The sequence below is a fragment of the Eptatretus burgeri genome, chromosome 6 (assembly GCF_056783735.1).
Source record: "Eptatretus burgeri isolate ZD-2024b chromosome 6, Ebu_testis_v1, whole genome shotgun sequence".
NCBI classification, from domain to species: Eukaryota; Metazoa; Chordata; class Myxini; order Myxiniformes; family Myxinidae; genus Eptatretus; species Eptatretus burgeri.
Genome location: NC_140966.1, coordinates 31,506,721 through 31,518,732, shown reverse-complemented (window position 1 = coordinate 31,518,732; position 12,012 = coordinate 31,506,721). Strand labels below are relative to the sequence as shown.

The 12,012-nt window shown below is 40.0% G+C and overlaps 1 protein-coding gene across 4 annotated transcripts in view; it reads right to left on the bottom strand.

The window, feature by feature from the left end:
- The window catches only part of LOC147024496 (uncharacterized), a 105,460-nt gene extending 94,712 nt beyond the window's left edge, over positions 1 to 10,748 (bottom strand). For 2 of the 4 annotated variants that reach the window (XM_085884478.1, XM_085884476.1), the window contains exon 1: positions 10,389 to 10,748. In XM_085884478.1, coding sequence (XP_085740604.1) covers positions 10,389 to 10,501 — 113 coding nt within the window. In that variant the 5' untranslated portion in view covers positions 10,502 to 10,748. The remainder of the gene's footprint in view (positions 1 to 10,388) is intronic. The other 2 variants (XM_085884475.1, XM_085884477.1) reach the window with 1 other exon arrangement.
- Positions 10,749 to 12,012: the final 1,264 nt, after the last annotated feature.

The window sequence follows — 12,012 nt, the reverse complement described above, 5'->3', positions numbered from 1 at the left end:
AATAGAGAGCGAGGTGACCGAGGATGCACCTAATAAAGGATATAATTAGATGAGACCTTTAATAATCTTCAAAAGGGGTGTTATAGTAAACCCAAACACCCAATTTTCACTCATGCACTTCCTTGGAGCTCCCTTAGTATGCATGCAAAGCCCAGTGTTGATTCAGTGGTTCGGGTGGCTGGCTTTGGATCTTCGGGTCCTGAGTTTGTGCCCCAATAGCAGCCGATTTCATACCAGGTGGGGTTGACTCAGCCTGCATCCTTCTGAGGTCGGCGAAATGAGTACCAGTGTACTGGTATAGGGGCACAACATCAGCGGCATAGTCGCACCCAAACAAAATGACAGCTAACCAGCAGCGAATCTGTCATACGCAAGAAGTATGCATGCAAAGTTTCAGGCTGCTCAGTTTCATGGTTTTGGAGTTATTAAAAAAACACAAAACACACGTGCACACACAACACACACAACACACACACACGGGGCATACCTCCACCAACTTCATCAGCTTACGTTTTGTATCGCACTGATGGGCTGGATCTGGATCCGGACCCAAACCAAAATATCATCTGCTTCTTCTAGTCACCTACCCAACTAATCCACCAAGATGTGTCATAACATGTCCAAAACTTTGAAATATCATGCTATACATCATTTTTGGCTCAATCTCTCAATGGTGAAGAATCACGTCGAAAATAATATGATCCGGATCTTCACCAAAATCCAATCAATTCGTCCTCGTCACCTACGCACCATGTTTTCCAGTTTCACAGAGACAAACAAACTAGATAGGCACTCGGTAGAGCACATACCCCCGCCAGGCATATTTTGCAGGCAACAGTTTACATTTTGTATCCCATCGAAAGGCCAGACCTGAAACAATATCTAATTGACTCGTTCTCATCACCAAACCAACTCATCCATCAAGATTCATCTGAATCAGTCCACAACTTTTTGATACATCAACCTATCCTGCACCTCGATTTTGGCCACATCTCTCAATGGTAAAGAATCACCTTGGAAATAAAAAATAATTCTCGTATCCAGATCAGGATTTGAATCTTCACCAAAATCAAATCAATTCTTCCTCGTCATACACCCAACCTGCACACCAGGTTCCGCCCGAATCAGCCACGACTGAAATATCATGCCATATACAGCATGTTGTTTTTATCCCTATCATTCAGTGACGACGATTCACTTAAAACAATATCCCCCTTCCGCCATGCGGTGGGGGATAAAATCTTAATCGGATCAGGATCCAAATTCGAGTCTTTACCAAAATCGAACTAATTCCTCCTTGTCACACATCCAAACTGTCCAACTTTCAACTGAATCAATCCACAACTTTTTGAGATATCTTGCTACAAATTGTTTTTAGTCCCATCTCTCAATGACGAAGAATCACCTTTAAAGTTCTAATATCCGAATCTGGATGTTCACCAAAATCTAATCAATTTGTTGTTGTCATACACCTCACCTGTCCACAAAATTGGCTGAATCTATCCATAAAGTTGATATATGCAACTCACAGACAGATAGGCGAGTGAAAACAGAATGTCCATCCACCTTTGGTGGCGGAGGTCATGATATGCGATCAGGTAAAATGAGTGAAATTTCATCGCAGACTTTTGATCTTTCGAGAAAGTTGTGCGCCACTCGCAGCCCGGATCACTGATAACTATTACCCAGACTGCGACGGGGATGAAATCTGGTTGTGGCCACTCACTTCGCTGCTTGTTCTCTTTGCATTTTTACCCTCACCGGAGAAGAGGGCATTGCATTTGTGACCAATTATTGTTTGTCTGTCCATCTGTCTGTCTGTCTGCCCGGACAGAAATTGTGTTTTTCTCCAGAACTGCTCGTCGGATTGAGACTAAATTTTCACCAGAGGAGAGACTTCTCATGTAAAATATTTGAATTATCATGGTGTCATAGGCCACGTGGTGTGGCAGCCATGTTGGAATAAAAATAAATACTTTGGACCTCTATCTGAAACCACAACAAGGAAAAACTTGAAACTTGGCACATGGCAAGTAATTCTCATGGAGAACAAGTGATTTTTTAATGAAGTTATGATGTCACAATTGCAAATGTGGAATGCTACATCCGACCAGTATAAAAAATTTTGAGGGTCATCGCGGGATAAATTGGTCTACAGAAAAAAGAAGAAAAAAGAAAAAAAACCTCCAAAAATCTTCTCTGAAATGGATGAACAGATCAAGGTGAAAATTTAAAGGTATGACCGCCTATCCATGAGGAATAAAACATTCACACATATATCATATCATGTGTCACATGGTTTGACAGCCATCTTGGATTTACCCTAAAACCCATAGATAATTTTTTTTTAATCTTCTCGAGAATGGCTGGACAGATTGAGGGGAGACTTCACACAAATGTTCCCCAAGCCTTGAGGATTCCAGGGTATTCATGAATAATTGATGCCACATGGTATGGCAGCCATATTGCATTAAGCAAAAATCTTTTCAAAAAAATTCTCTTGAACCGGTTTATTGATCGACGTGAAACTTCACAATTGTGATGTCGTAATGATGGGGGTTTTTGGTTTTAAAATTCAACCCAATCGGGTGCATGGTCTGGCAGCCAGAATTATTCAATGTTTTTAGCAGCGTCTCGCGTAGCGAATGCTGCTCATAGAGAGCTCGGCGTTGTTCTTGTTCTTTTTTAGACAAAACCTTAATCTCTCGGACTCGGCTCTTGTATATACAAGATCCGGATATCTTTAAATACTGAGCACATGTACACATCCTCACATAGACGGTGCCTTTTGAGAGCGTCTATCATGAACTTTAAAATATATTCGGACATTTGCTTTAAAGTTTCGAAAAGTTCACGTTTCTATTTAAAGATTATTCCATTAATCGTATTGTAATTTCGTAAATACATTATTTCGTAAATACACGATATATCGTAAATACGTAAATACAGTATGACGGGTTTCGCTACTGGCTTGATCAAGGCATGTGACAAAATATCGGAAGTTGTTGTTGTTTTTTTTAGCTGACAAAACCTTTAGGACGCTGCTCTTGGACACATTTGTCCTTGTCTTGATCTGGGTTCCTTTTGATATATTTTTGAATAAGGCTCACTTTGCTGCACCTGGATGGGTTTGACGGTAGAGTAGTAGCAGCTGAAATGTGAATCCTATCCATGTTCCTCCTGATGACTTTATCTTTTCTCTTTGCTTGTTTGGGTTCCTTCTGATGACTCCAATGCAGGACTTTACCTCTTTGGTCTTCCATTTGACTTGAATTGAATTTATTTTAATTGGTTCATGGAAAAAAATAAGTGACCACTATATTCATTATTGTATGTCCGTCTGTCTGTCTGTCTGTCTGCCTGCCCTGAGCATAGCTCCGTGGGTTTTGATCAGATCCTGATAAAATTTGGTGGGAGGTTTATATCATGATCTAGTTGTGTTTTCCTGAGAATGGGCGTGGTGCGCCCATTATGGGCGGAGCCACGCCCAAAAAACGTGTTTTTAGGGGGGAGCCGATTTCAATTTGCATCTTCTCAAAGGGGGTTTGTCGAATCTGACAGCTAATTTAGTTAGCCCAATGGCACCTGCAAAGCTCCACGGAGCTCGATTTTTCATTTTCGTCGCAAGGTCAAGGTCACAAGGTCACGAACTTAGAACATTTCGAATTTCGACATAAAAATCATACGACCGCCCAAACTTTGAGAGCTAGGATGACAATATTTTTTTATGCATAATCTCGAGGTCATTCCCCACCTAAAGTCTTGACACCATTTTGCTCTATCTCAAACACCTTGCCCGTGGTGCCCCCTTCAAGTTTGTTTTTACACTGATTTCATCAAAGTATGGATAATTAATTAAATCCAAGGAGTGCGAAATGCCATAGAGCCTATATGACGTTATATTGTTCCTGGAATGTTCCGGAGGAAGTTTTGCACCAAAGGTCATAATCCTTGACCTTTGACCTTTAAAGTTCACAAAGGTCAAATTTTCAAAGTTGTGGGAATCGAACCGGGTTTTCAACCTTCTTTGACGAACCAACTCCAATAAGCTAGAGCACGTATCCTGTTTCCTTATTTTAATGTCCACAACATTGTTTTGTGACCTTTAAAGGTTATGCAAAGGTCAAATTTTGAAAGTTGTTGAACGAAACCAGGTTTTCGACATTTTGCAGCTAATAACCTGTCACTCGTACCACATCATGTTGATCATTTTTATAACTTGGTCAAACATTATCACATTGTCTCATCCTTGACTTCTGAAACAATCTACATTGTCAAATACTGCCCGTGAACCATCGTCGTCTTCAGACTTGCCCCATTCTATCTTCATTTGAATAATAATAAATGTCAAGGGTCAGGGTCAAGTGTCCGATCAAAGAGGGGTTGAAAAGTGGGACGTCTTGGTACCCAGTCATCATTGCCAGCAGATATAAAGGGACAGTTCTAGTTTCTTAAATATTTTTGTTTGTTTTTTGAGTATGTAGCTTAAACTTGTCCTGAAATTAGATCAGTCCGTAACAAAATGCAGCAGTTACTCCAATCCTATTGCTTGATCTCACAGAAAAACTCCAGGTCAATATCTTGAAATGCATTTCATCCAATATCAATTTATCATACGAGTCAACAAAACACTAAAATAAAATGCTCAAGCAAGCTGTTGGGCAGGGATGCAAGTACAGTACTGTATTGCATTCATTTTCTCTACTTACTGTCTGCTGTACAATGAGAGCAAACGTCATGAACAATGTTGAAATTAAACAGAGAATTTATACTCAGCTTCTCATCCTAACCTCCTATATTAAATAAGGCATATGTATGTATATATGGATGATTGTACATATGGATGGATGGATAGATGGATATAAATATGGATGTATGTATGTATGTATGTATGTATGTATGTATGTATGTATGTATGTATATATATATATATATATATATATATATATATATATATATATATATATATATATATATATATGTGGATGGATGGATGGATGGATGGATGTGAAAATAATAGAAAAAAATATAGATATAAAAAAATAGGACCACTGGGCCTGTAGCTTATCTGGGCCCTGGCCTAATGCTGTAACCCAAATTTAGTAACATTCCGATTGGTGGATCTGGAGAAGACATTGTGGTGGGGCAACTTAGCTAAATATAGCATAACAATTGTGCATTTTGTGAGGAAAGCACCAAATTTGGCACACTAGTAGCCTAACATATTATGAACAGATTTGGATATTGGGCCATCTCAAATTCAGCCGCTGATGGCTGTGGCAGCCATTTTCCACTGCCATCAAAAATTTTGAGATGGCCCAATATCCAAATCTGTTCATAATATGATAGGCTACTCATGTGCCAAATTTGGTGCTTTCCTCACAAAATGCACAATTGTTATGCTAAGTTGCCCCACTATTGGAAGGAATTTGCATGACCACTATTTTGACACTTCTGATCACCTGATCAGCATGGCCTCCGCAATTTAACATCAGAACCCTGTCCGAATGTTGTAACACAAATTTGGTAACATTCTGACTGGTGGATCTGGAGAAGACATTGGAAGGAATTTGCATGACCGCTATTTTGACACTTCTGTTCACCTGATCAGCATAGCCTCCACAATTTAACATCAGAACCCTGTCCGAATGTTGTAACCCAAATTTGGTGACATTCTGACTGGTGGGTCTGGAGAAGAAGATTTTTGAAGAAATTTATGAAGTCAGCCATGTTGACCTATTTAAAGTCACATGACTGGAACAAGCTTTACAATCCCTGTTTCTAGTCAGGAGAGGAACGTTGCTGCCAAATTTCAGCCGGATCAGCCCAGTGGTTTGGCTGGGGAAATCGAAATGGGAGACTGACGGTGCACGATGACAATACTTGATGTGGAATTTAAATTCCACATAAATAATAAATAAATAAAAACAGGGCAAGGCTGATCCCCACCAAATTGTGCACGTGTGTTGGTAGTACCCAGTCAGGTCGTGGGAACAGAAAGAAATACCGTCCACCCCAACCCCTCTGGCCCAATCAGTGGTTAAATTACTTGCATTATTCAACATATGCAGGTGAAAAACCACCTTCACAGGAAGGGGGGGAGGAGGATTGTGTGCCAACAACTTGATCCTGGGTAAACCAAGCTACGTACACAGTGTTAGGCAGAGATCGGTCAAGTAGTTATTTATTCTATAAGGTTTAGGCATAAATAGACAATGAACTAATTACCTCCACTACCAAAGGTGAAGGAGGTTATATTTTCACCCCTTTGCGTTTGTTAATTGCCAGAATCCTTCAGATTTCAGCAATTATGTTGGTCGGTTGTGTAGTGTCATTCTGTGTCTGTTTGTTTACCCTGTAGCAGCCACACCGGTTCAGCAATCATGACCAAACTGGGTACAGACGTCGGCCATGGTCCAACCTTGACACTTGTCGTTTTTGGTGAATCTCGGTCAAAGGTCAAGGTCAAGGTCACCGAAAAACCGAAATTCTTATTTTCGCAATAACGTCCTATCTTGTGGTCGTATTGCTAAAATGGTCGTATTGACTTCAAATCCAAAATGTGCATCTTCCAATACTGCATCCAACCACATGTCTCATTGTGGTGTCACACCACCACCCTTCTTAGCGGTCAGGGTGTCGAATGTCAGAGCGGCCGGGTCAAAACTTTCAAATTGTGATAAAAACGCCATTTCAAGTCCGATTGACTTCCAAGTTATGATCATGACCAAACTAAGTGCATTAACTCATTAAACAGTAGCACTATCGACTTATAAGAACCAAATTGATTTCCAGGTTTTCGTTTTTTCAGAGATTATGGAGATAGGACAAAGTTATTCCGGCAATTCCTTGCTCAACGAGCAATTTTTACTTACGAAATCAAAAGATTTCGTAAGTATATTGATGACTTCCGTCCTCTGTGTGTTTGTTTGTTTGTGTGTGTGTGTGTGTGTGTTTGTGTGTAGGCACGATAACTTGAGAACGGAAGAAGCTACCAATGTCAAATTACACCACGTGATTCAGGAGGGTGATGGCTAGCGCTGATTAAATTTTGGTCAAAATCGGTCAAAGGTCAAAGTGAGGTCAAACATTCGATTTTTGATGGTTTGGTACAGAATCATCGTAGAAACTTCTGGTTTGCGTCGCTACCTTCTCGAGAGACAGCTTTTATTAGACAAGGTCAGAGGTCAAGTTGACGATTTCGTAAGTACCAGTCTATGACTGCTTGTTTGTTTGTGTGCTGGATAGCTCAAAAAGTTGTGGACGGATCCAGATGAAACTGTGGAGATGTTAAGTGTGTGACAAGGAACAATTGCTTCAATTTTGGTGAAGATCCAGATCCAGATCTGATAATTTTTTATGTGATTCTTCACCATTGAGATAGGGCGAAATTGATATACAGCATGACATCTCAAAAAGTTGTGGACAGATTCAGACAAACCTTGGTGGACAGGTTGGGTGTGTGGCAAGGACGAATCTATTCGATTTTGGTGAAGATCCGAATCCGGTTCTGGACACGAGAATTATTTAATTTTTAAAGTGATTCTTCACCATTGAGAGATCGGGCCAAAAACAATATAGTGCTGTATCGCATGATATTTCAAAAATGTATTGGGCCCAATATGTTCGTTCGTGTGGATCAGGTATTACGGGCAGCGGTATGCGCCCTACAGAGTGCCCTTCTAGTTTTAGTAGGATTTATGATTATTGTTACTAATTTTCATTTTTGGCAGATTCAATATTTAAGACATCTTTCACAAAATACACAGTTTGCACAGAGGTTATTAAGAGCTGATTACACTCAACAGCAGCTAATATTAATCCTCGGCATGCTCAACGACTTGCAAGGATGTGTATACATTTTGCATTCGGTCAAAACTGGGTGGGCGAGTTGGTTAAATGGCAAGAACAAGCTGATTAAATTTTAGTTCCGGTCCGAATCCAGATCTGGCCTATCACTGGGATACAAAACATAAACTAATCAACCTGGTGGAGGTATATACTCTATTGAGTTCCCATTTAATCAATAATGTGCTGATTTTCAAACAAGGCGCCCTTCATCAGGTGTTCCCATCCTTCAGACGTGAAGAAAATTACTCATGACAGAGCATAGGTGCTTGCAAAGCAGTTTCTTAGCAAGGGTAATACTGGGTGGTTATGATATTGCCTTCCCAGCATTGTTTGTCCATACTCTATCCTTTTTAATGCTGAGCATCAAGCAAAGAAGCAGCACATACCATTGGTTCGCGGGCACCAGCAGTGACCACTATTTTTGTTGTGTCTGGGTGTGTCTGTGTGTCTGTCACTCTCTCCAGAGCATAGCTCCGTGACATTTGATGCGTTCTTGATGAAACTTGGACACAAGCTAGATATCATGGTCTAGTTGTGTCTTTTTGTATAAGGGGCGTCCCACGCCCCTTGTGTGCGGTGCCACGCCCACTTGAACTTTTTTGGTTCGCGGGCGCCAGCAGTGACCACCATTTTCGTTGTGTCTGTGTGTCTGTCTCTGTGTGTCTGTGTGTGTGCGACTCTCTCCAGAGCATAGCTCCGTGACGTTTGATGCGATCTTGATGAAACTTGGACACAAGCTAGATATCATGGTCGAGTTGTGTCTTTTTGTATGAGGGGCGTCCCACACCCCTTGTGGGTGGAGCCACGCCCACTTGAATTTTTTTGTTTACCCCCCGCCCTTTTTTCTCTCGCAATTTCATTTCCTGGAAGCTGTGCGTAATGTCCATAAGTACAACATATAAAAAATCCGATTTGATTTGGTCAATTTTGATGGAAGATATAGGTTTTTACCATAGGGCTTCCTCAAAAGCTTCCACGAACTCAATTGTACCTATCATGGCATTGTTCAATAATGCCCACGAACCATCGTCGCCTCCCGGCTAGTTTTAAGGTATTTGTTATGACTTGGTTGGGGTTCGATCCACGACCTCCCCAGACAAAGAGCGGACGCTCCAACCATTTATACGCCACCGAGTCTCATAAGCTACACGTTAGGACAGTGTTTCTCAAGGTGGGGCGTGGCAATATTTTGGTGGGGCATGAGGATTCAGAATTAATGAATCAATATATGATCGCTTTCGAGAGAAAAAGAGAGAGAAAGCTAAGAGAAATCGACTGGAAATCACGAAACGTGGTGATTTAAGGCTGAAACTGACAAAATTGGTTCCTCGAATCAAACAAATCTGCAGCCAGCATCAAGGGCATAGCAGGGCTCCCGTTGAAGTGAGTAGCGAACTGAATAAAATTTGCAATAAAGTTTTAATCAAGCCTTTTGAACACATATGTAGTATATACTGTAGTGTCCCCAATCATGGTGGGGCGTACGATTTTTTTGAAAATCAAAGTGGGGTGTGGGTCAAAAAATAAATAAATAAATAAATAAAAAGGTGGAGAAACACTGCGTTAGGATTAAAATCCTCTTCTCCAAATCCTGAGTGAAGAAGCTTTTTGGACATCTCAAAGATTTTTGGACGGATTTGAACGAAATTTGGTGGTGATGTTGGGTGTGTGACGATGACCGATTGATCAGATTTTGGTGAAGATCTAGATCTGGATAAAAGAGTTTCTTTTTGTTACAAGTCATTCATCACCAATGGAGGGGGGGCTAAAAACGAGTTACGTCACGACATCTCACAAACTTGTGGACGAGTTATGACAAAACTAGGTGGACGAGTTGGTTCGGTGACAAAAACAAGCTGTTTAAATTCTAGTTCAGGTTCGAATCCAGATACATCCTATCAGTGGGATACAAAACGTACATCGTTCAACCAGGTGGAGGTATGCGCTCTACCACATGCCGTTCTAGTTTCGATTATAATTCCTTCGCAAGAATAAAGTTGGGGGTACTGTACCCCCATTTTTACATCCCTATCAGCCTTTGCGAGAACCTACGGGGACGCAAATCTGCCAAAACATGACACCATCGGCCCATCCTCAGGCTCACAACATTACCTCAGTTCTTTTCCGTTATACTCTCCACAAAACGTTAAAATATACTTGCACATCAAATCGTGAAACTGATATTATACACGGGAGTTCGAGAGGTAAATCACAAATTAAGAATGACCACCAGGTTGCGGACGATTAATGGGTGAGAGAGACTGAGAGGAACCACGTTATCTTGATCAATGACGACGGAATATATCAAAAAATAAAAAAAAAATAAAAAAATCAACAACATGAGAACTCATCGAGGCAGATTGCAAACATAACGCACAACCATATCCACAGTGTGCAGCATTGTTCATGACTTCAGGTTTAAAAAAAAAAAAAAAAAAACCAAAAAAAAATAAAAAACACCATCCCACAGCAACGTAATTCCTCTCACGAGCAAATCTCACACGATTAAAATGGAAACGATTGACAAGCCGTCTTACTCTGGAGGAAACATGCGAACATCGTCAATCTTGCCCAGGAACCCAAAAAGCGTTTTCATCTGCTCGGTGGTGGCGGCCGGAGCCACATTGGTCACCTGGATCACGTCCGTCATGGCGCCTCGCGCTTACAGATTACAGGCAAGCGCTCCCTCTCTCCCTTTGTCAACGTTTAACCCAAAATGCATCAAAACAGAGCACGCCTGCCACAGAAACCAAGGAAGGAGAATTGCAGGGAAAGAAGTAAAAACGAAACGACGGAGGAAAGAAACCCCCCTCGAAGAGACAAAATGGCGCCACAACGCTGCCCGCAGAAAATGAGCGCGGAACGAAAATCTTCTTCTTCCTCCTCTTCCACCGTTACGTCTTCTTCTTCTTCTTCATCATTTACTTCTTCTCCTTCCGCCTCCTGCAAAACAAACTTCACGTAATTATCTTAAATTGTAATTATGAAATAAAATGCAATTCATATCACAAATATAAGAGGTTCATTGGCATGAATTATGAAAACATGGTTGTATTATAGAAAAAAAACAAAACGTGACTGAAATTATTCTGAGTCATCAAGCACTTTGCAGCCAATCACAGGTCAGAACGCTTTTTACTCCGTCTTCGACGTTCGGCAAAGCACGGCTGGGCTCTTCCTTCTGCGATTCCAGCTTCTTTTAACGAGCAATAACTATCCAACGTACAATGAAGTGCCCTTTTCAAATGAAAGGTTTGCAAGCAGTGTTACAGTTTTCAAGTACAAATATATATATATATATATATATATATATATATATATATATATATATATATATATATGTATATTTATATTTGTATATTTATATATAAATGTATATTTATATATATATATATGTATATTTTTATACATGTATATTTATATATGTATATATATATATATATATATATATATGTATGTATATTTTTATGAATGTATATGTATGTATATGTATATGTATATTTATGTATGTATATATATATTTATGTATGTATATATATATATATATATATATATATATATATATATGTATATTTATGTATATATATATATATATATATATATATATATATATATATATATATATATATATATTAGTGCATGCCCGTACGAACATGCAAAACAAAACAAACAAAAAAATATAAACTTTCAAACCGCGTGCCAGAAACAACAAACACACAGGCCGTTCCTTCGCTCTCACGTGCCCGTACGTACGTTATAATACAGTAAGTCATCACTATCCGGAAGTCCGTACGTTGTAACCTGTAATGGGGAACTCGCTCTAACTTGGCCATAACTTGGGAACCACTTGTCCGATTAATTTCAAACCTTTTGAAAGGAAAACAAACAGAGATTGCTGGAATTATAGATACTGTGTGTGCAAAACGCCAAGCAACGTGTCCTGTCATTGGTAACAAAGGCGCCCTTTCCCCATCGGCCACGCCTACGCAGCAACGTGTCCTGTCATTGGTTTGGTAAATAAATGGCCATAACTTGGGAACCACTTTTCTGATTAATATCAAACCTTGAAAAGGCACATACTCAGGTCCCCAGAAATATAGCTGGCAAGTTTCAATTATATCGGACCAGTGGTTGTAGAGAAACAGCGGTCACAGACAGACA